Source organism: Trachypithecus francoisi, unplaced genomic scaffold (genome assembly GCF_009764315.1).
Source record: "Trachypithecus francoisi isolate TF-2019V2 unplaced genomic scaffold, Tfra_2.0 Lachesis_group13, whole genome shotgun sequence".
Taxonomy (NCBI): Eukaryota; Metazoa; Chordata; class Mammalia; order Primates; family Cercopithecidae; genus Trachypithecus; species Trachypithecus francoisi.
The window spans coordinates 58,922,501-58,946,963 of record NW_022681458.1 but is presented as its reverse complement, the minus strand read 5'-3'; the positions used below and the strand labels follow the sequence as shown (position 1 = coordinate 58,946,963).

Here is a 24,463-nt window from a genome sequence, read left to right as displayed (position 1 = left end):
TTCTTTTCTACAAGTTCTGCAATTTTACGTAAAGGGACCAAACACTAAGTTAAATTATAATAAAAAAATACATTATTTAATCTTTACATTCTTATCACACTTAGAAAATATTTCTTTAAAGATTAGAAGAAACACTAAGTACATTTTTCACAGATACTTGGCATCAACAAAACTACCAAGCAGTTCAATTACTCTGCAACTGTGTGTGTGTGTATGCACATACATGTATGTATGTATCCCACAAATAACAGCAAATCTGGATTTTGCTTAATATATTTATTAACAATTTAGTAATAACAAGTTAGTAAATCTCTCTGACTTGTTTATGCTTATTCAGTAATGCATAAATTTACTTTTTGAGTCCTTTCCATGACAGTTAAAGAGGAAAATTAAGTATACAAAATAAATTACTATATAAATCTTTTCCACAGATATTAATACCTGATCCACCATTTATCTTAAAAAAGGTAATTCCAAGTGACTTTATGATATGTTCTTATTATACTTATGTTTACTTATCCATATACATATTAAACCTATGTATCTATTCAAGCACTTTTCTGATTCTGCAAAGAGATGTATTTGATGGGAAGCTAAGTTAGGTAACTACGACTATAAATATTTGGTTGGCTACAGGTTTGAACTAGTTTACTTTGCATACCATATAACTCACAGTAGTATACTGTAATTACCTCTTCTGGACATAGTTCATGCGTGCAACTCATAAAATGAGTGCAAAGTAGTGGAAATGCAATTGAGTATCTTGATTGAGAGGGTAACTCCAAACACTGTTGAAACATCTTCTCAAAAGCACGACTATAAAAACTATATAAACAAAAATCAGAATCACAATTTTTACAGTTAAAGTAAGTTTTCTGATATAGTACCTTATAGTTAACTTGATTCAAGTGAATGAATGATAACTGGTAGCACTGATTTAAGAAGAGAATATTTTTCCCCCAAAGTATCTTTTACACACCAGTAATTATCCCAGAGTAATAAAAATATTATTTATATAACATTAACATTTTAAAAAATAATAAACCATAATCTATGGCCCCTTACGTAATCAAATTTCATCAAAGCTAAGTCACTATAAATAGGAAAAAATACCACTATTATGGCCGAGCGTGGTGGCTAATGCCTATAATCCCCAGCTCTTTGGGAGGCCGAGGCAGGTGGATCACTGGAGCCCAGGAGTTTGAGACCAGCCTGGGCAATGTGGCGAAACCCTGTCTCTATTTTTTTAAAAAAAGAAATATTATTTTATGAACCAGTAAGAAAAAAAACATTGCCAATTAATCACATGCCATCAATTTTTTTTTTTTTTACTTTTTTTTTAGACAGGGGACACTTTGTTGCCCAGGCTGGAGTGCAGTGGCACAATCACAGTTCACTGCATCCTTAACCTCTTGGACTCAAGCAATCCTCCATCTCGGCCTCTCACGGTGCTGAAATTACGGGCGTGAGCCATGGCACCCAGTCTGCCATCAGTTTTAATTTGCATCCACATTGAAGATGTTAAATCTAAATGTAAAAGAATGTGAGTCAATAAAACACTGTATATCTTAGAGTGATAAGACAAACAGAAGTAGTAAACATTTCTCTATTTTAGATGTGACAGGCAAAAATAGAATGCAACTGTGAAAAAATATAAATAAAATCTAGGTATGACCGAAAATTACAAATTTCAAACATGATTCAAAGTGCTTTCAGTTCCAAGAAAGGGGACAGGATTTTCTAATTGTTGTATTTTTCTTTTGTAATAGGATCCTTTGCATAGCTAAAAATATCTAAACATATAATGTTCCATGTTCTACCTAAGGTAGACTTTGTGTCAGACAGACAGTAGTCCCAGGCTCCAAATAATCCTAAAAATTCTTGCAAATTTGACCTGTGATGTGTCTAAATCTAAAAAGTATATTTCCTAATGTGTTTCATTATTTCCTTTAAGAGGCATGCTTTCTTTACCCGGCAATTTGAATTTCTTCTGCAATATTGCTAATTCAAGCCTTCCTAACAAACTGCCAAAATCAACATAGATTACATTATTTTCCAAAATCAATGCAGTGAGAAGCTTTTCATGATGATCTCTACCCAATACATAGAAACTACTATCACTTTCCAAAATCAATGCAGTGAGAAGCTTTTCATGATGATCTCTACCCAATACATAGAAACTACTATCACTTTCCAAAATCAATGCAGTGAGAAGCTTTTCATGATGATCTCTACCCAATACGTAGAAACTACTATCACTATCCACTGAGATCATTACAGCATTTTAGAAATCAAGAGACATACTATGTTATTCCAGTCCTCTTCCCTAAAGGAAAAAAAAGGTCCAAGACGCAGAAAATAGAGTTGATATTATACACCTCTGAAGCGAGAATACTTGAGTTTGAATCCTAGCCCCACTGTTATTTATTTATTTGTTTATTTATTTATTTATTTCTGAGACAGTCTCGCTCTGTCACCGAGGCTAGAGTGCAGTGGCGCGATCTCGGCTCACTGCAACCTCTGCCTCCCAGGTTCAGGCGATTCTCCTGCTTCAAGCCTCCCAAGTAGCTGGAACTACAGGCATGCACCACCACGTCTGACTAATTTTTGTATTTTCAGTAGAGATGGAGTTTTACTATGTTGGCCAGGCTGGTCTCAAACTCCTGACCTCAGGTGATCCACCCACCTTGGCCTCCCAAGTGTTGGGATTATAGGCGTGAGCCACCGAATGCCTGGTCACCCCACTATTTATTAATCTGATCACAACCAAGTTGACTTATTCATTCAAAGATTTATTAAATAACTACTATGATAGACACTAACAAAACAAACTATAGCCATTAAGGACCACATTTTCTGGGAAGAAGAGAGGGAAGAAAAATAAACTAAGTATAACAAAAAGACTATAATAGACAAAGAGAAGAATGAAGCACAATGCAGGAAGTGGTCACTATATCATCTTAATATTAATTTTTAATTTAACATCATAGAAGTGAAGTTACCAGGCATTTAATTTCTAATACTTGCTCTATTTGACCCTAATCCACAACATTTCTTTCCCTTTAATCTAATCATGCAAAGAAGGGCCTTAAGGTAATTTGAAGTGACTGTTTCAACTCCTCAAAAAAAATGTAAGAAATAAAAGTCACATCAGTAAGTTGCTCTTTTAGAGAATTAAAAATAGACATAAAATCCCAACTTGGTTAAACTTCTTTTTGTTGGCACATCTTAATAAAAGTTCACTATTCCCTTTATTCTTAAGGGTCTATTACTGAACTGCCTTAAGGACTATGCTAACACAAAAACAATCAAGAAACATATATTCACATACTAAAACTTTCAAATCCAGATTTAGAGAACATTACAACATACCAAAATATTGAGAGATCTGATGTTTCCACCAACATTTCCACCAAGGAATCTACCATTTTTGTATGAAAAATTATTGTATTCATCATCTTTCCAAGTTCTCTGTGATCTGCAAGGCCAAGTGAAGCCTTAGAGACACTAGTATACGCCTATAAAATACAGAAAAAACAAAAGTAGTTTAGGTAGAGATCAATGACTTTGGACTTGTCATTTTATAGGTGGGAAAAGCATCATTGAAAGATACTTAAACTATTTACCGTGACACTGATAGTAACATCTATTGTGTTAGTTGTCTGTAGTGAGCCTACCTTGAAATTCCTATCAAGAATGTATTTAGTTAACTGAAATACTAATGTCCATAAAACAGTGTCTAATATATGAGTCATTCATATTGAACCTCAAAGGAACTGAAATTACAATATCAAAAGTGTAAAACAATTAACTGTCATGTTAACCATACCAAAAGAAATCTTCAATCTAATTTAAGAGACAAAACACACGCAGGAAGCAATCAGATAAAACTAAGTACTGTACATGTTGATTCAATGAAGTTTTAGAGTATACTGATTCACTAAACACTGGATTATATAATACACTGTATTAAATTGACACATTCTAGAAAAGTACTGAAGATAGTAAAAATTGGTGTACTTTGGCCAAAAAAGTGAAAGAACTAAACAAAAATCATTAAGATAGGTTGTGGGGAAAAAAATTCTATAACCGGGATACCAAATCACAAAAAGCAGATCATGTCCATGGATAGGGGACATTTCAGAAGAGCACTGAATAAGAATAGAAGGGGTGCCTACAGCATAAATACTGTTATGACTAGAGTTTGAGTGCAAAGAAGAGAAGGGAAATACTAAAACATGAGATTCAACCAGATCGGGAACAGCCTGTATGCCATGTTAAAGAATTTAAACTTTTTAGTGAAGCACTAAGGGTTCTGTGTGGTGGCCAGTTTTTGTTTTAGAAAGATTACTCTGTATAGTGGAGAAAATAGGGAAGCATGACTGGGAAGGGTAAGGAAGCAGAAATCTATTAGAAGGCAGTAGTGGCAATAAGACAGGATTACGATGGTCTGGTTTTGAGTAATGCTAGTTTAAAAGAGTCTACTCTGGGAAATAATTAGATGTAGTGGGAAATAGAAGAATTATAAATAAGGGTCAGGATTTTGGCTATTGGGAGATACTCCTGCATGGGTCTCATGCTCCCACACAGCTTGCTGGGTGTGTCAAGAAGGCAAGGCAAGGCCTGAGCCACTCATTATCTAGGCCATTTCTTAGGGTTATACTTGCAGCTATCAAATTTGAGGGATGAGGTAATGTCTCCCTTGGAACAAAGAGTAAGTATGCTTATGGCTGATGATAAAATAGAAGGTTCCTCAAACTTAAGTGTTCCTTATCTGCAACACAAACAGACTGCATGCACAGAATTCATTTTGGCTCCTCTGTACCACACCTGCAGAGCTTAGGGAAATAGCAGAAATAATGCATATATGCTGATGCCTATACTGCTTTCTGTGCAGTGAATTAAGTCTTTTGTCTTTTGTCGCTGACCAAGGAGCTCCATATCTTCTTGCCAGCGTCCATGAAATAGTAAGAGTAAATTGTCACCTTGTAAGTAGGATAAAAATTGAATCTCAAACCCTACCATGGCAAGGGGCCAATAGGTGGATGATGTTACTATTCAAGGAGACAGTGACATGACAAAGAAGACTTTTGTATTTTGCTGTTTTTGTCTACCAGAAAAGAAGAAGGAATGAGGAAGAATGATGTCAATATTCTGATGACAAAATATACTTGACATTTATCACAAACTAAGCCTAAGGAGTTTTACTTACTATTTATCAGCTTTAGAGTATAAACAGGAATTAGCTATAGCTGTGGCCATGAATTCAATAAAGAGTTCCATTAACTGTCCCACATTTTTAAAAAACAGAATTTATTCTTCTCATCAGAACATGGGATATTCTCCAGGAGAGACCATATGTCAGGCCACAAAACAAAGTTCAACAAATTCAAAAAACTGAAATCATATCAAGTATCTTCTCTGACCACAGTGCAATAAAACTAGAAATCAACAAGAGGAACTTCGGAAACTAACATATGGAAGTTAAACAATATGCCCCTGAACAATGTAGAAATTAAGGAAATAAAAAATTTATTGAAAGAAATAAAAATAGAAACACGATATACCAAAACCTATGGCATACAGCAAAAGCAGTAGTAAGAGGAAAATTCATAGCAATAAACACTTATATTAATAAAGTAGAAAGACCAAATAAGCTAATAATGTAACTTAAAGAACTAGAAAAGTAAGAACAAACCAAACCCAAAGTTAGCAGAAGGAAATAAGTAATAAAGATCAGAGAAGAAATAAAGAAAATCGAGTCTAAAAAGAATACAAAAGATCAACAAAATAAAAAGTTAGTTCTTTGGAAAAATAAACAAAATTGACAAATCTTTAGCTAAATTAAGTAAGAAAAAAAGAAAGAAGACCCCCCCAGAAAAAAAACAGAAATGGAAAAGGAGACATTACAACTGATACCAAAAACTTCCAAGGATTAGAGATTATGAGCAACTATATGCCAAAGAACTGGAGAACCGACATGAAATGAATAAACTCCTAGACACATACATCCTACCAAGAAGAAACAGAAAACCTGAAAGGACCAATAATATGTAATGAGATAGAAGCAGTAATAAAAAGTCTCCTGTGAGAGAAAAGCCCAGGACCTGATGGCTTCACTGCTGAATTCCAGCAAATATTTAAAGAACTAATACCAATTCTACTCAAAATATTACAAATAATTGGGAAGGAAGGAATACTTTCAAATACTCATTCTATGAGGCCAGCATTACCCTGATACCAAAATCAAAGACACAAAACTACAGGAAAAGAAACTACAGGCCATCATCACTTATGAACATAGATGCAAAAATGCTGAACAAAATACTAGCACACAGAATTCAACAACACACGAAAAAGATCATGATCCAGTAAGATAAATACAAGATGGTTCAACATATGCACATGAATAAGGACGAAACTGTATAATTTTAAAAGATGCTGAAAATGCATTCAATAAAATTCAACATCTCTTCATAATAAAAACTCTTAAACCAGGTATGGAAGAAAACATAGCTCTTAACAAACTAGGTATGGAAGAAAACATAATATCTCTTAACAAACTAGGCATGGAAGAAAACAATAAAGGCCATATATGATGAACCCGCAGCTAGCAACACACTGAATCAGGGAAAACTGTGAAAGCATTTCCTCTGAGATTTGGAACAATACAAGGATGCCTGCTTTCAACACTTTTATTCAACACAGGACTGGAAGTCCTAGCCAAAGCAATCAAACAAAAGACATAAATAAAAAGCATCCGAACTGGAAGACAAGTCATCAAATTGTCCTTATCTGAAGAAAATATGATATTATATTTACAAAAACCTAAAGACTCTACCAAAACACTACTAAAACTGATCAACCAATTCAGTTTCATGACATAAACTCAACATACAAAAATCAGAGGCATTTCCATGTGTCAATAGCAAACATGCTGAAAAAGAAATCAAGAAATCTCATTTACAGTAGCTACCAAAAAAAAAAAAGCCTACCAATAAACTTTACCAAAAAGTGAAAGATCTCTACAATGAAAGCTATAAAACATTGAAGAAGGAAACTCAAGAAGACACAACGAGATAAAAGACACCTCATGTTCATGAATTGGAAGAATTGATATTGCTAAACATACCACCCAAAGTGATCTACAGATTCAATGAAATCCCTATCTAAATACCAATGACATTCTTTACAGAAACAAAAAAAAAAATCCTAAAATTCATATGGAACAAACAACAACAACAAAAAACTAGAAGAGTCAAATCAATACTGAAAAGTACAATCCAAAAAGTACAAAGCAGGAGGAATCACATGACCTCATCACAATATCTACTACAAAGCTATAGTAATCAAAACAGTATGGTGTTGGCATAAAAACAGATACAAATATCAATGAAACGGAACCCAGAACACAGAAATAAATCCACGCATTTACTATTAGCTCATTTCCAACAAAAGTGCCAAGAATATACATTGGGGAAAGGACAGTCTCTTCAATAAATTGTGCTAAGAAAACTGGATATCCACATGTAAAAGAATGAAACTAGACCTCTATCTCTCATCATATAAAAAAATCAAATCAAAATGAATTAAAGACTTAAATTTAAGACCTGAAACTATCACACTACTAGAAGAAAACACTGGTGAAAAATGCCAGAATATTGGTCTGGTCAAAGATTTCTTGAGTTAGACCTCAAAAGCCACAGGGAACAAAAGCAAAAAATGGATAAATAGGATCACATTAAGCTAAAAAACTCCTGCACAACAAAGAAGGAAACAATCAGAACAGTGAAGAGACAACCTATAGAATGAGAGAAAATATCTGCAAACTATTGAACAGACAAGGCATTAACAATCAGAATATACAAGGAACTCAAACAGCTCAATAGCAAAAAAAAAAAAAAAAAATCTGATTGAAAAAATGGGCAAAAGTTCTAAACAGATATTTCTCAAAAGAAGACATACAGGTGGCCAACAGATAAATTTTTAAAGTGCTCACCATCAGAGAAATGCAAATTAAAACCACAATGAGACATCATCTCACCCCAGTTAAAATGGCTATTATCAAAAAACGGAAAATAAATGCTAACGAGGATGTGGAGAAAGGGGAACTCTCATATACTGCAGGTTGGAATGTGCATTAGTAGAGCCCCTGTTGACAACAGTACTGTCTGAGGTTCCTCAAAAATTTAAAAACAGAATTACCATATGATTCAGCAATCAATCACACTGCTGGGTATATATCCAAAAGAGAGGAAGTCAACATACTGAAGAAGTATTTGCACTCCCATGTTTATTGCAGCAATATTCACAATTGTCAAGATATGAAACCCAACCCAAGTGTCTATCAATAGATAAATGGTAAATATATACACAATGGAATATTATCATGCCATAAAAAAAAAGAATGAAATCCTGTCTGTTACAACAACACAGATGGAACTGGAGGAAATTATGTTAAGTGAAATAAGCCAGGCACAGAAAAACAAATGTCACATGTTCTTACTCCTAAGTGGACGCTAAAAAAATTGATCTCATGGAGGCAGAGAGGAGCATGATGGTTATAAGAGGCTGAGTAGGGAAGGGGGGAAGTGGGAATAAAGAAGAATTGGTTAATAGGTACAAAAGTACAGTTAAGAGGAATAAGAACTTGTATAGCACAATGGGGCAACTATAGTTAATAATTTACTGCATCTTTCAAAATAACAAGAGTAGATCTGGAATGTTTCCAATATGATGATAAGTGTGAGGTGATGAAATATTCCCACTATCCAGATTTGTTCACTATACACTGCATGCTTGTATCAAAATATCACATGTACCCCATAAATATGTACAACTATTATGTATTCATAAAAATTTTAAATTAAAAAAATTAAATCAGAATTTAAATAACATTTTGAAAACAGATTCAGAAGAAATGATTGGCAACAAAACAAGATAATGATTTAACTGCTTGACAATAATGCGGGGAGAAACATGTTACTAAAAAAGAATAGGTTTAAGTAAAAGAATATGAACAACTTGAATAAATCAGAAGACAGAGGAGAAAAGATATTTGAAAGCGCAACTAAAAATGCTTAAGGGACTGATGGAATACACAACAGAATGAAATCACTTAGGAAGTAGAAAAGAATGACAAAAATACAGAGAGAATTCTCAAGAGTAGGAAAAGGACAGAAAGATGAAAGTGACCTATAAAAAAAGCAATAACCTTAGAACCAAACTAAATAGGACACCAGCGAAGGCACAAAGTACACTACTAAAATTCTCCCACAGGCTTATTCTTCTGGTCTGCTCTACTCAACCACTACTGGTTATCTATAGAACTCTTCACCACTCTCTGGCCATATGCTTTTACCTAACAATTCTTGTACATCTACCTGAAACCAAAGGTCAGTGATCAAAGTCAGATCATTCATAGTTTTTGTGAATATTTTCCCCTTCTTACAGTAGTACTTTATATAAAGTCTCTTTACTTGCTCTTTACTCATTGTCCTTTTTCCTATTCAAAGCAATTTCAACTTGAAAAATGCTTTATCCCTTCTAAGACTGAAATTAACTGATAAACATATCCTGTCTATGACATCTCTTAATCTTTCAGATTTTCAGCTGCTATTTTTTACATTTTTTATGCTTTGTCTCCATAGCTAGATTATAAAATCCTCAAAAGATGAATGTGCTATTTTTCTACAGATTACATAATACTGCTCAGTATTTTACCTTCTGTATCCTACAGTCTAATTTGTAGACTTGGAACTTTCACCTCTGAGCTGCTCTTCAACACCTATGTAAACCTTTTAGATTCTGGACCCTGCCTGCTACCTTGCACTTTTGTTCTCTACTTCTAGCGAACACTTCTCTGGCTTAGTGGTACGTCCCATTCCTTCCTTCCTTTGTGTACATTGTCCTGTTGTCAATTTAAAAAAAAAAAGGGGTCTGTATGCAGTAGAAATGGTCTGAGTGACTGCATGTTCTAAACATGGTTAACAGCGATGTTATGCATTGAATTGTATCCCAAAAAAAAAGATGTGCTTAAATCCTAACCCCCAGTACCTCAGAATGTGACTTTATTTGGAATTAGGGTCTTTACAGAGCTAAGCATGTAAAAATGAAGTTATTTGAATGGGACCTAATCAAATATAACTGGTAGCCCTATAAAAAGGGAAAATTTGAACATGAAATATGCAGAGAAGAAAAATGATGTGAAGAAACACAGGGAGAATGCCTTTAGAGTAATGCAACTACAAGCAAGGAACAACAAAGATTACCAGCAAATCACCAGAAGTTAGGAGAGAGAGATGGAACAGGTTCTCCCTTGCAGTCCTTGAAATAAACCAACCCTGCCAACACCTTGCTTTCAGACTGCCAGCCTTCAGAACTATGAAATAATGCATTTCTATTTTTTAAGCCATTTAGTTGGTACTTTGTTATGGCAGCCCTAGGAAACTAATATAAGCAGGTACAGATTACATGAAAAAAAAAAAAAAATCAGATAGCTAGCTAGTAATGCTCTTATAAAAATCTTACAAAAACTTGAAAAATTTATACAAAGGAATAACCAAGTCTACATTCTTCATGTTCACTCAATGCTTTTTATTTCGCTGTGATTGAAAAAGGCTAAAATTCTCACATGAATACTTCAAACGTAAAGGTGCATTTGAAATGCATCTAAATCTCTAAAATTCTCTGAGTCCAAGTATTGGTTTAGGCACTCCCATAAACCGAGAACAGAAAATTGAAGCAGTTCAAGCTTGTGACAATGATTTTCTAAGTCTGAAACGTGTATATCCTTTGGCAGAGCAAATTCCACTTCTTTTTTTACATTACAAGTTCTACTTCTGTATTGTTTCATTGCCTTTTTAAAAACAAAGAGGTGTCAATTTTAAAACTTCATTTGTAATAAGAAAATAACCTATAATATATACACATTTAACAGTTTAGGATGTTGTTATTTCAAGTGTACTTCCTTGATCTCCCACAAATTGGCAAGTTATTTAATACTTTGATTTATAAAAGTCTTCAGTTCTAAAAATAAGCTCCCTATAGAATACAGAACAAAAAGGAGAAAAGTGCTCATGCATTTTGAAGTTGAAAGGAAAGAACCTAAGAAAAGCAAAAGCATCTCAGAGTACTAAGCAGACCGCCAGAAAAGCATAGTCATCCTGAGAGTCATTCCTGAGACTGTATCCATCTAAAAAAAGCTTCCACTAACAAATACTTCTTATATTTTCTCCTTTTAATTAAACAAATAGAAATTTTATTTATTTATTTTTAAGAGTAAAACAGGCCAGGCACTGTGGCTCATGCCTGTAATCCCAGCACTTTGGGAGGCTGAGGTGAGAAGATCGCTGAGGCCAGGAGTCTGAGATCAGCCTGGACAATACAGCAAGATTCAGTCTCTACAAATTTTTTTTTTTTTTAATTAGCTGGGTGTGGTGGCTTGCACCTATAGTCCCAGCTATTCAGGAGGCTGACGTGGGAGGACTGCCTGAGCCTAGGAGCCTGAGGTTACAGTGAGTTATAATCATACCACTGTACTCTAGCCTGGGTGACAGGGCAAGACCCTGTCTCTAAAATATAAATAAGTAAATATTTAAATAAATAAATAAATAGCAAAACAGTACAGAGTACTATCTAATTTACTCATTTGAACATCTAAAAAAATATAGGCCAGTTATTAAAAGTGAGTATTTCTGGAGAATGAAACTGGGAACAGGGCAAACTGAATGCTTTGACTTCACAATGAGTCAAATGACTATATTATGATATAATGACTATTATTTTAAAATATATGGATTTTTAAAAGATGCAGATTATTGAGAACACTGGGCCATTTTCCCATAATTACTTAAAATATTTACAGGGCAACTAATTTTTATCATTAAGGTTACAGTATACACCAAAGTGTTAGGCTTGCATTTTTAATGCCTTTATGAACTATTTATATGAGACATATATTAAATGAACACTCTAAGTCTAATAATATTTATTTCTGTTTTTCAGCAAACGGAAGTTTTTGGTACAGATCGTGGTGGTAAACTACGGCCTGTGGGCTACCTGCTGGTTTTTATAAATAGTTTTACTGAAATACAGCCATGCCCATTAAGTTATGTATTGTCTACACTGCAACGGCAGAGTGCAATCATGATGACAGAGACTACATGGCTGCAAGCCGAAAATTTTTATCAGCTGTCTCTTTATTAAAAAAAAGTTTGCTGATGCCCACAGTAGATTTTAAATATTTTCTCAAAAAAGATTTTGTGCTTTTACTTTAGAATTAAATATTTGAATCAGGATATCAAGAGAGAGAGATTGGGATTTAAATTTTTAGATATTTTAAAATTATAATAATCTATTCAAAAACTCATATATTGGCTTAAGTTATAAATATATTTATCCAAGTTTAATAATGAGTAAAAAATGCTTCTTTTATGGTTAATTATACAAAAGAAATATTTTCAATAGGTATATAACAATGAGTATTTTATAGTTCTGTTATAAAATTCTTCATGTTAAATAAAATAACAAAACAGAATGACAATAAAAGGTTATTCTTACCTGTAACCTAAACCAATCTAATCTCATTCCTCTGAAATCAAATACTTCCCCATCTTCAACTGTAGTAACAGAAAAAAAAAAAGATTACAAAGCAAATTAATGTTTTCAGAAATCTATAAGCACATTTTAAATTTTAACAGCTAAGACAATTCTACTTCTGAGTATAGCTAAAAGAATTAAAGCCAGGGTCTTAAAGAGATATATGTACACCCATGTTCACAGAAGAATTATTCAAAATAGTCAAAGGTAGAATCAACTTAAATTTCCATTGATAAATGAATGAATAAACAAAATGTAGTATCTAAATACAATGGAGGCTGAGTGCAGTGTCTCATGCCTGTAATCCCAGCACTTTGGGAGACCGAGGCGGGTAGGTCACCTAAGTGTCAGGAGTTTGAGACTAGCCTGGCTAACGTGGGAACCCCATCTCTACTAAAAATACAAAAATTATCTGGGTGTGGTAGTGTGTGCCCGTAGTCCCAGCTACTCGGGAGACTAAGGTGGGACAACTGCTTGAACCTGGGAGGCAGAGGTTGCAGTGAGCAGAGATTGTACCACAGCACTCCAGCCTGGGCAACAGAGTGAGACTGGGTCTCAAAAATGAAATAAATAAATATCATGGACTATTATTCTGCCTAAAAAAGAAAGGAAATTCTGACACATGCTACTATGGCTGAACTTGAGGATATTAAGCCTAGTGAAATTAGCCAGTCACAGAAAGACAAATACTCTGTGATTCCACTTACATAAGGTATCTAGAGTAGTCATGCTCACAGAAACAGAAAGTTGAACGGAGGTTGCCAGGGGCTAGCAGGAAAGGGAAATGGGGCATTGTTGTTCAATAACCATTAAAAGAACTTGTTTTGCAAGATGAAAATGTTTTGGAGATTGGTTGCACAACAATATGAATATACTTAACACTATTGAACTATACATGCAAAAATGGTTGATGGTCAATTTTATGTATATTTTACAATTAAAAAATAAAAACATTTTAAAATTTAAGAGTGAAGACAGTGAAACAATTCTCAAATCCTGTAAAGATGATGATAAAGGAGACAGTTGTGTTAAGGGAAGTAAAACCTTCTCTCCTAAGCTCTCTGATTCTCAGTGTGCTTACATGTCAATTTACAGGAGTTTGAATAGAATTTGAGAGATCCTACGAATAGAAACTTTGGACAGCATGCTGAAGTTCCACAAAATAACTCTATAGAAACCAAATATCACCAGAAAAAATTATTTTAGTTTCATTACTTAGATGTGGTAGCAATACAGACTGAACTAAGAAAAATGTTTATATATTTATTACTCAGAAGTTTTCAAGGTTTCCGATATCCTTTATTAAAAGACTAAATACTACAAAACTAAAACACACTATCAATCCACCAGAATGGAGTGTTCGAATAATGGCAAGGTGATTATATGACATCAATTTTTGAGACTGACAGATTTGAGCTCAAATTCCTACTCCTGCTTAATAGCTATTAGAGCTTGGCAAATTATGCTTAATAACTGAGAGGTTAACCCTAAAACCCAGAGTTTCCAAATTTGTCAAAAGTAATAACAGTGTTGAAAAAAGAAATGTGGAGTAAACGGGACAATATATATGTAAAGTGCCTGGCACAGACTAAACATTTTACAAATGGCATTAAATACTGTTATTGGTATGCTTGGATCAAATACATGATTTGCTACAAAATACAAATGTTTTATTGTTTTTGTTACAAAATGCTTTTCTTCCTGCTTAATAATTAGAAATATAAAACTATAATTATTATTTTTGTAAATAGCATCACAAACCCATTTTGGATATCTTTGCTTCAGAGAACAATATTAAGACGAAAAATAATAGATCATTAGCCAAATTAACTGGTAAATTATCTCCTTAATAATAATCAAATTTGAAAATCTAATTAGAAGAAAATATGCTTTTATTTAAAAGGCTTCTTACCTTGTTTTACACTTAGGGAAGTCATAGTGTTAACAAAAGAGGACATGATGATTGATTCATCTTCAGGGCAAACAGAAAGATTCTGAAAAACAAAAAGACATCTAGTTGGGAAACAATTCAGGTCTATCAATTAGTGGACGGATAAACAAACTGGTATACTCATACTATGGAATATTTTTCAGTAATAAAAAAGAAATGAAATTTTAACACACACTGTAATACGAATCTCAAAACCATTGTGTTAAGTGAAAGAAATAAAAAATAAATGATTATGTGTAAAAAAGTACTTTTCTCATACACTTTATAGGAAAATTTATATGGAAAAGTATTTTTAAGGTGAAAGTATAGTATGACTTACTTTCATACTATACTTTGTATGCTTTGTATGGACAAACACCAGTTGCTGTCAGGGGCTTATGAAAGAATGATAAAGGTGTACCATAAGGGTACATAAGTAAACTGTTAAAGGTGTTGGAAAAGTTCTATCTTGAATGTGGTGATGGTAATAGTTGCACAAATGTACACAGCTACCGAAATTTACAACATGCACTAAAAATGAGTGATTTTTATCGTATGTTAGGCCTCAACAAAACTAAGACCTAAAAACCCTTTTCAACCTAGCCAAAAAAATGAATATTTGATAAACTGTATTTAAAGTGGATGCTAAAAAAATAAATTCCTTTTAAAAAGTGGATGCTTAGCTTACAAACAGCTAAGCATAAATAAAACAGCTAAGCAGAAATAAAACACAATTTCAAAACTTTATGATGTGAGTGAACTGCACAATTAAAAATCGTGAAAATGGTAAATTTTGTTACATATATTTTACCACAATAAAATATTAACGCCTATTGCAATCAACTATGCTAACAGGTTTACAACCTTAGTTCTAAATTTATATGCTAGCAAATGGTGAAAAACATTGTGAATATACTTTGCAACAGAAGAGGGTGGTAAAATGCTCAGACTTTGGAGTTAAAACTTGAGTTTGACTACTGGCTCTATTACTTATGAGCTGTGTGATAATGAGCAAATTACATAAGGCATTTCTTCTTCAACAAATAATGGTAACCATATCCACTCTCACAGAGGTATTCTACAGATTTGGTAAGATACACTGTCAATAAATCTGGCAATTACTAATATCAGTATGATTGCTGCTGATACTATACTATTATATAATCCAGAAGAAATGCTAAGAATTAATTTTCTCAGTATTAGTAAACTCCACTTTATATAAAAACAGATGACGTGACTCAGGAATTCTGGTTTACTTTTTAAACTGTATGCTAGTATGAATAAATAATAAACAAGAACAAAAGCTTCTGGCTTATCTGGTAAGTAATAGCTATTCAAATAAAATTATAGTAAGGCAATAATACCCGAAGTTTTCTGTTCCCTTTTTAAATGACCATAGAAAGGAAGTATCTGAGCTCCATCTAGTGGATAAAAGAAGAAACAAACTATAGAGTTTAGAATACTAACTTGTAACAGTATATAAATTCAAGGTAAAAAAAAATTACATGAACAATTTTTTTCCTTATTATATTTTCAGATTGATTTGAAAAAAATGAGAACTTCAAAGTATGGTTATTTCTCTGGAAAACTAGCAGCTTTAGAGTAGTCTTTATATAAAAGAGGATTCTTAACTGTTCTTTCTTTATATATTAGCTTACAGTCATTTGAAACATGTAATTCTACAAAGTGAAGCAAAATAAAATATTATTTCCTTAGGGTCAGTTTATTTGGAATAAAATTTTTTTAAATTTAAATAAAGATGAAAAACACTGAATAAGTAAATTATGGAAAGCAAAAAAAAAAAAAGGCTAAAAACCAATTAAGGAAAAAAAATTGGACATTTAAATGGGAATATCTATATGAAATCTTTATTTACTGGTCATCCTTTAACAATCTTCTTCAAAAAGATTTTTATTCTACTTTCCTTCTAACAGTTAATTATCAATTATATTGTCTCTATCATCTCTTCTGAATCTCCATAGCTTCTGCCCAAGCTCAGGCTCTCATCACCTCTCATTTAGCCTACTGCTGTCATTTTTCTTCTGGTCTCTCTGCCTCCTTACTTGGTTCCCAGCAATCTATCATCCACACTGAGCCAGGGTGATCTTTCTAAGTAGTACATCTGATTTATGACTAACCTCCTCTTTCCCAAGGCCCTCTGTAATTTGGTGAGTATACACCTTCATCTTTGGGATAAATAATCATGTCTTTCCTTGTGTTCACTCTGAGCTTTATATACAGTTTATGCACAATACCTAACACATTGGACTACAGCTGTTTCTTCCCTTCTAGGTAATGATCTCCTCGACAAAATATAAATATGATTTATCGCTTGGCACATGATATTTCATAAATGCTTGTTGAACAAACAAATCAAATACTATCAAAGGCGGGAAGGAAGGAACAAAACGGAAATAGTATGAAATAGTTTTTACCTGCACGAGTTCATTGAGGACAACAGCATCAAAGCCAGAAAGGTACTGCACGTAATACCTCTGCATTACAGGTCCATATTTCCTCACATGTGCTCTAAGCTCTTCCATGTAAAATATTAATTCAGCAATGTGCCTTTTTTAAAATTTCAAGAAAAATATTTCAAATAATAAATTCACCATTATTAAAGAATATATTAGAGGCCCTAGATCTTATTCCTAAAAGTATTTTTCTTATAAAGGGCACTGTTTAATACCTAATGTCAATTACTTCCTTTTTAAATTGTTCCATGAATAAAGAAATCATGGAAAGCAAAGAAAAAAAGAAAAAAAGCTAAGGCTAAAAATTGACAGCAGAAAATCCAAACTGAAAATAGTGTTCACGGGCACAGTGGCTCATGACTGTAATTACAGCACTTCGGGAGGCCAAGATAGGCTGATCACTTGAGGTCAGGGGTTCAAGACTAGCCTGGCCAACAAGGTAAAATCCCATCTCTGCTAAAAATACAAAAATTAGCTGGGCATGGTGGTGGGTGCCTGTAATCCCAGTTACTTGGGAGGCTGAGACAGGAGAATCGCTTGAACTCAGGAGGTTGAGGTTGCAGTGAGCCAAGATGGCGTCACTGCACTCTAGCCTGGGTGACAGAGTAAAACTCCGTCTCAAAAAACAAAACACAACAAAACAAAATTAAATTTAAAAAAATCAAAAACAGGACATGTTATAAATACATCATCAAAAAATCTCAAATAAAAGAGGATTAGCAAGAAATAAAATTTTTCTGTATGCTCTTATTTCTCTGCTCCATTTTTCTAACTCTTATTGAGATACTGAACTAAAACAACACAAAGACATTTTAATGACACACTGGGTTGCAACTCTACAAACAGGATTTTTATTTAAATGTTCTGTGTAGTAAATAGTTTTAAAAAATGAATTCTGTAAAAAATATTACTGAGCATAGCAAGAAAACAAAAACTTTATCACCACAAAGCATACTACGAGAAAACAAAAGCCCTAATTTAAAACTAAAGTTGACTTTGCAGTCTAATATCACCTAATGATATAGCACAAATATTCCAAGCTCTTCAAAATAATTTTGCTTCAAATATAAGTCTCCAGATTCCCCAGCCCATAAATCAGAATACAGATGGTGCACACCTTAACAATGAATTGGATGTACTATCTTTCTAATTTACAATGGTGCAGAAGCGATACACATTTAGTACAAATTGTACTTTGAATTTTGACTTTTTTTTCCAGACTAGCAATAGGCAGTATGATACTCTCTCATGATGCTGCCGCAGTTCCCAGTCAACTATGTGATCAGAAAGATAAACAACTTACACTCTTCAGTGTACTATGTTGCCAGATAATTTTGCCCAACTGTAGGCTAATAAAAGTGTTCTGGGCACATTTAAGGTAGGCTAGGCTAAGCTCTAATGTTCAGTAGATGAGATGTACTAAATGCATTTCAACTTAACAATATTTTCAACTTACAATGGGTCTATCAGGACATAACCCCATTGTAAATCAAGAAGCATCTATATACAGAAAATAATTTTTAAAATGTTGCTAACGTACTTATCTATAAAGTCGTCTGCACTCTTCTTTGGCATGTTATCTGCATGACGAAGTAGCCAGATGATTTCATCACGGGCAAAGGATAACGCCATAAAAACAAACAGTGCCTGTTTAAAAAAAATAAGTGTTTATTCTTATTCAATGACTAAAAACAAACTTGTAATCTCTTTCTATGTGAAAAGTCATTGGCAAGAAGTGATAATATCAATTCAAAAGAGTGAGGAGACTAACAGGAGAGGACACAAGAGAACTTACAAGTATGCAGGAGAGAGAGAGCATGCATACAAGCGAGAAGAATGCAGGGAGGTATGATGTATGAATGTCAAGTCAGCAAATTCATTCTCCACTAAATATAAAAATCCTTTTATGTAGTCCCTGACTCAAATTTCAGTAAAATTTCATTTAGAAATGTTTTTTAAAATTTTAATATGGCACAATTATTGAAATAATAATTAAATCAGTTACCTTGGGACCTAGCAATCCAGGCTGATCAGAGAGGACAGTAGCCAATTCCTTCAGTGCAGATCTTAAAAACTTGCGTCTTTCTCTGTGCATTGAACCGCTACAGGGAAAGACACCATAATAGTTTATCTGCTTCTACTAAAATTTTTATTGGCAATTAAAGTAACTAGCATTACAGGTTCAACTTCCAAAGTCTTTTTTTAGGAAGCCAAAGTTCCTATAAAAATAATCTTCTATGTGTTTGTCATTAAGTGAGTTTCTAATCTTACATTTATCCTGCCTTTCTTGTGTTGCTTTTTAAACTACGTGTCTTCTGTTATTCTCCATCTATCAAAATCCTACCCAACCTTCAAGACCAGTCCTTCAAGAAGCATTTCCCAACATCCAGCTATTTATTGATGAATAATTTCTCCAATTTTAGTACCATACAGCTTTAAGCACTTTACAGACTGAAATTCTTGACGGTGACCAGGCCCATGCCTGTAATCCCAGCACTTTGGGAGGTCAAGCTGGGTGGACTGCCTGAGCTCAGGAGTTCGAGACCAATCCGGGCAACATGGCAAAACTCCGTCTCTACTAAAAATACAAAAAATTAGCCAGGTATGGTGGGCGCCTGTAATCCCAGCTACTTGGGAGGCTGAGGCAGGAGAATCACTTGAGCCCAGGAGGCAGAAGTTGCAGTGAGCCAAGATCATGCCACTGCACTCCAGCCTGGATGACAGAGCAAGACTCCACCTCAACAACAACAAAAAAAGAAATCCTTGAAGCCAAAAACTGACTAACTATATACCTTTTTGTCACTTCCATATAGAAATTAACAAATATAACTTAATAAATATCTGGTTATCTATATTCTTATTAAGGTATATTCCTATTAAATATACAAAACTGAATACACAAGAGCTATAGTCAATAAAGGTATTGGGATGAGATCTACTTGGCACTCTTGTTCAAAAATAGAAAGATGGGGAAAGGAAGGGATAATCATAAATATTCATATACTAGGTATTTTAAAATTAAGATTAGAAAACATTCTCACATATTAACAGAAAGAAAAAAAATCATAAAATGTTCTAAGTATTCAAACTCCTCACACTACACAAAATACACACTGCTCCAAGAAAGTTTTAGAATTTAGATAGGTGCATAAATGTATGTGTATGTATGTATGTGTGTGTGTGTGTGTGTGTGTGTGTGTGTATGTGTATGAATGACGCCTATGCCAAAAACTCAAGTATAAAGAATACACAACACTAGTAATTTTGCTGTGACACAGTAGGTCAGTTTCAGAGGACTCAAATTAAAATCCATCCTCTCCCTGCATGACCTTAGGTTCCAACTCTAAGTTTCAGTTTCGTCTATAGAATAAGTATGATGGCACCTGTCTCAAAAGATGCACAATCTTTCATGATGCCTCATATACAGTGCTTCTATGTTACTTTAATTTCAATGACAAGCTCTTTTTACTGACAATAATAAAGTCATCGTATCTTTCCAAGAAGAAAATGAACAAATGTTATTTTGATTATTTTACTTCACAGGATTACTGTGAGGAGTCTGTGATGTTTATTGGGAGAAAATGTCTATAAAGTACTTGGGCCTGGCACCGCTTACTACTTATAATTATTTTATTTAATAAATAGAAGAAGGAAAATAAAAATACATTACTTGTAAACGATCTTTATAAAAGATAGCTATGCCTATATGTCTGCTTATAGTAGGGTCTATCCCATGAAGAAATAATAATTATGTGCATTTCTGCAAGTCTAGAGAGGAATTCTAATGAACTCCCAAGTATGTTATTTGCACTAGAAATCATTTTTGAAAAATTAAGCACATGTACTTCATTCAAGTAAATAAAATATGCATGAGGAATGATATAGCACAGATACAATGAGTAAAGATGGTTTAAATTCCCAATATCGATCTTATAGCCTAAACTGAAATTCTAAAACTTCCCGTGGTTTTATAGTTTTCTCTATGGAGTGATGCTTGCCTTCTCTCTGCCTTATATAGAAATACTGATAGATCAAATACTATTATCTGTATATAGTACCTAAGTTCACTGCAGAAAATATTCTACATTAAGTATATCATATATGTAACAAAGTGAAATATTATTTAGAATTATTTAATGAGAAAACTGGAAAGTTGTTCAAAGATTTAAAATACACTAATTTTTCACTTAGGATAGCTATATATTTACTAATATAAGAAACTAAAATTGGGAAAGAGGTGTACTCTTAAAAGTAAATACTTGCCGAGCACAGTGGCTCATGCCTGTAATGCCAGCACTTTGGGAGGCTGAGGCGGCTGATCACTGAGGTCAGCAGTTCAAGACCAGCCTAGCCAACATGGTGAAAGTCTCCAGTAAAAATACAAAAATTAGCTGGGATTGTACAGCGGGTGCCTGTAATCCCAACGATGCAGGAGGCTGAGGCAGGAGAATTGCTTGAGCCGGGAGGTGGAGGTGGAGACTGCAGTGAGCCAAGATGGCATCACTGCACACTAACCTGGGTGAGAGAGCGAGACTGTCTCAAAAAAAAAAAAAAAAAAGAAAATATTATCTGGAAGAGTTATAAGGATACATTAATTTTCATGTAGTAGTACAAAAATCATATTGGTATGCAGAGCATAGTGGTAGTGAGATTACACCCAAACTAAGAGTCCTTTGTGTGATACTTCCTTATAGCATTTTATCAACACTTCAAAAACATTTAAAATCTGACTTCACTAATTCCAAGGTTCTACATATTGAGGCTATATACTTAATATTTCTCATTGACTGAAAGTCCCCCTCTACTACCATATCTTGCATACTATTAATCTGTACTCACTTCAACAAAATGATGCTTTAAGAATTTTTTTCTTGATTAAAACTACCACAGATAAAATAAAACTACTTACGCATGTGACACGGCTGCCTCCTTGCATTCTCTTATGTCATTAATACGTTTATTATAGCTAGGTGCAAAAACAAATTAGCATGTTAGTTTAATTTGATTAATAACTGTCAAAATGAGTAAGTCTAATACTAGAAGTCAATTAAAAATGACATTTTCAATTTAAAACCTGGCCCTCAAACTGGAAGTGCATGGAAGAATCTACCCACACTTTTTCCTAGCACTGAGATGTCCAGTCAAGCCTTCCTAAAAGAAAAAAAGTCACATTATATTAAATCCAATAATAAAATTAAACTTCACAATGTAGATTTTTTAAATTAAACGTTATTACTTCCTTAAGCCTCAAAGGAGACACTGAAATTATACTTCTGATGTAATTAACATCAGAAGTTATTTCCAAAAATCTAAAGTACTGACAAAGCTATCGCTTCTGACTTTTTAATCAAGTCTATCTTTAAGCATGAAAAAATTCTGAAAGGATATATATTAGTGATCAAAAGTAGTGACGGTTTGGATAAAAAGGTTTTGTGATGGAGAAAACTGAGGCAGAAAAGCATTTGCCGACTTTAAATTATTTTAAGAGAACTATATATTTTAAGCTATGTATTTTTTTTAAAAAAAACTTACTTTTCAAATAAAAAAAAACTTAATTAACATCAGCTTAAAGATGCTACCATAAAAACAAATGCTAATAATAAACAATTTCATGAATAACAGATATAAAAACTCAAAATTCCTAAAATGTTAAAGAAAAAATATCTTCCTGACAACCTCTCTAAAAATCTCTTACACTATGGCCGGGTATGGTGGCTCACACCTGTAATCCCAGCACTTTGGGAGGCCAAGGTGGGTGGATCACTTGCCGGCAGGAGTTCAAGACCAGCCTGGCCAACATGGTGAAACCCCGTCTCTACTAAAAATACAAAAATTAGTTGGGCATGGTGGCAGGCACCTGGAATCCTAATTACTCAGAAGGCTGAGGCAGGAGAATTGCTTGATCCCACGAGGAGGAGGCTGCAGTGAGCCGAGATTGCACCACTGCACTCAGCCTGGGTGACAGAGCGAAACTCCATCTCAAAAATAAATTTAAAAAAAGTAAATAAATAAAAATCTCTTACACTAAAATGAACTCCAACTTCTATATTTAAGTGCTCTAAGATTTATGTATTCTTTGGGCAAATTTCCAAAATATAATAATTCTGTAACCATCACCCTCTATAATTAATAAGATTTTATACTTATGGTTTGACTATGATAATTCATATTTTAAACTGGATGATCATTCACAATTAAATTAAAAATGGAAACTTCTCACAACTTTAAATACAGAGATTCTCAAATTATAAATTTATCATTAATAAAGCATAACAAAGACAACTGGTTTCACGGTGCCATTAAATTTACTTGCACCATACATAAGTTCACTCAATACACAGAGGCTAATTGGTTTTAAATGTTTACATGTATTTAAATATGATTCCACAACGAGTTTGTCAGTATGCTAGTATATGATATTAATATAAGTTTCATGATTTTCAATCTAAATCAACTAGAAAATGACAAAGCCCATCTTGCATATAATATTTCAGGGTATTCCACCATCTAAAATAAGAGCTGAAAAGTACATAAGGCACTATTTATCATATGACTGACAGATCACTGGCATAAGAGTATCAGTATGGTGACAGAAATCAGAACAGTAGTCACTTGAGAAAGGAGTGGGGGGAGTAGGGGACTAGGCATGGCAGTACTGACCAGAAAGAAGCACAAAAGTATTTTCCAGAGATGATGGGAATGTTCTTACATCTTGATTTAAGTGGTGATGACACAAGAGTATTCATATGCAAAGTCAATGAGTTATACAACTAAGATGTACGTATTTTTCTGTTTATATATTTTATCTCAATAAAGTACTCGTGAAGAAAAGGGCAGATTCCTTTAACCTCTCCAAGATACAGATACAGGAGGTTAAAGGTGATGCTCAGGAACCTGGATTTCAATTTGCATTTCAGGGTAATTCTTACGTACACTAAAATGTGAGATATATTGGCTTAAATTTAGTGTCAGACATATACACATACATTGAAATATCTAGAAGTTTTATTTCATTTTAATTTCATTAGGTCATTATTCAACTGGATGTGAAATAAATGTAGGCAAATTTCATTGTTATCTGAAGCTAAGAAGCCCAACATAAATATTCAATATAAGTACAGCGGATCCTAGGTATTTTTAAATATTTCATAACTGCCACCAAGTCTGAGTTCAACTTAGCTTTTATATATTGGCTGAAGACTCTCAAGTGGAGAGAAATAAAGTTATTTAAAATTTCTAAGAAACACATTTCAGATATTTATTTGCCGAACTGGAAATAAATGAAAATAAATCATGTGGAATATTTTATATTATTTAAATAAAAACAACATGATTTCCTACACGCAGTGGTATCATTTCTGTAATTGTTATAATTAATCCAATTAACTATTTTTTATTGCTTCATACACTTTTACAAGTACACCCTATTCTAAAATAACACTTATAAAAATTTTAAACC

General features: G+C 33.5%; 1 protein-coding gene across 4 annotated transcripts in view; it reads right to left on the bottom strand.

Annotated features, from left to right (window-relative positions):
* NCKAP1 (NCK associated protein 1) overlaps positions 1-24,463 on the bottom strand; it is a 114,033-nt gene that overhangs the window by 36,350 nt on the left and 53,220 nt on the right. For all 4 annotated transcript variants that reach the window (XM_033230942.1, XM_033230943.1, XM_033230945.1 and 1 more), the window contains 8 exons: positions 21,914-21,970; positions 19,010-19,106; positions 18,545-18,651; positions 16,966-17,098; positions 14,513-14,594; positions 12,562-12,620; positions 3,373-3,518; positions 693-825 (listed from right to left, as the gene is read on the bottom strand). In XM_033230942.1, the coding sequence (XP_033086833.1) occupies positions 693-825; positions 3,373-3,518; positions 12,562-12,620; positions 14,513-14,594; positions 16,966-17,098; positions 18,545-18,651; positions 19,010-19,106; positions 21,914-21,970 (814 nt within the window). The remainder of the gene's footprint in view (positions 1-692; positions 826-3,372; positions 3,519-12,561; positions 12,621-14,512; positions 14,595-16,965; positions 17,099-18,544; positions 18,652-19,009; positions 19,107-21,913; positions 21,971-24,463) is intronic.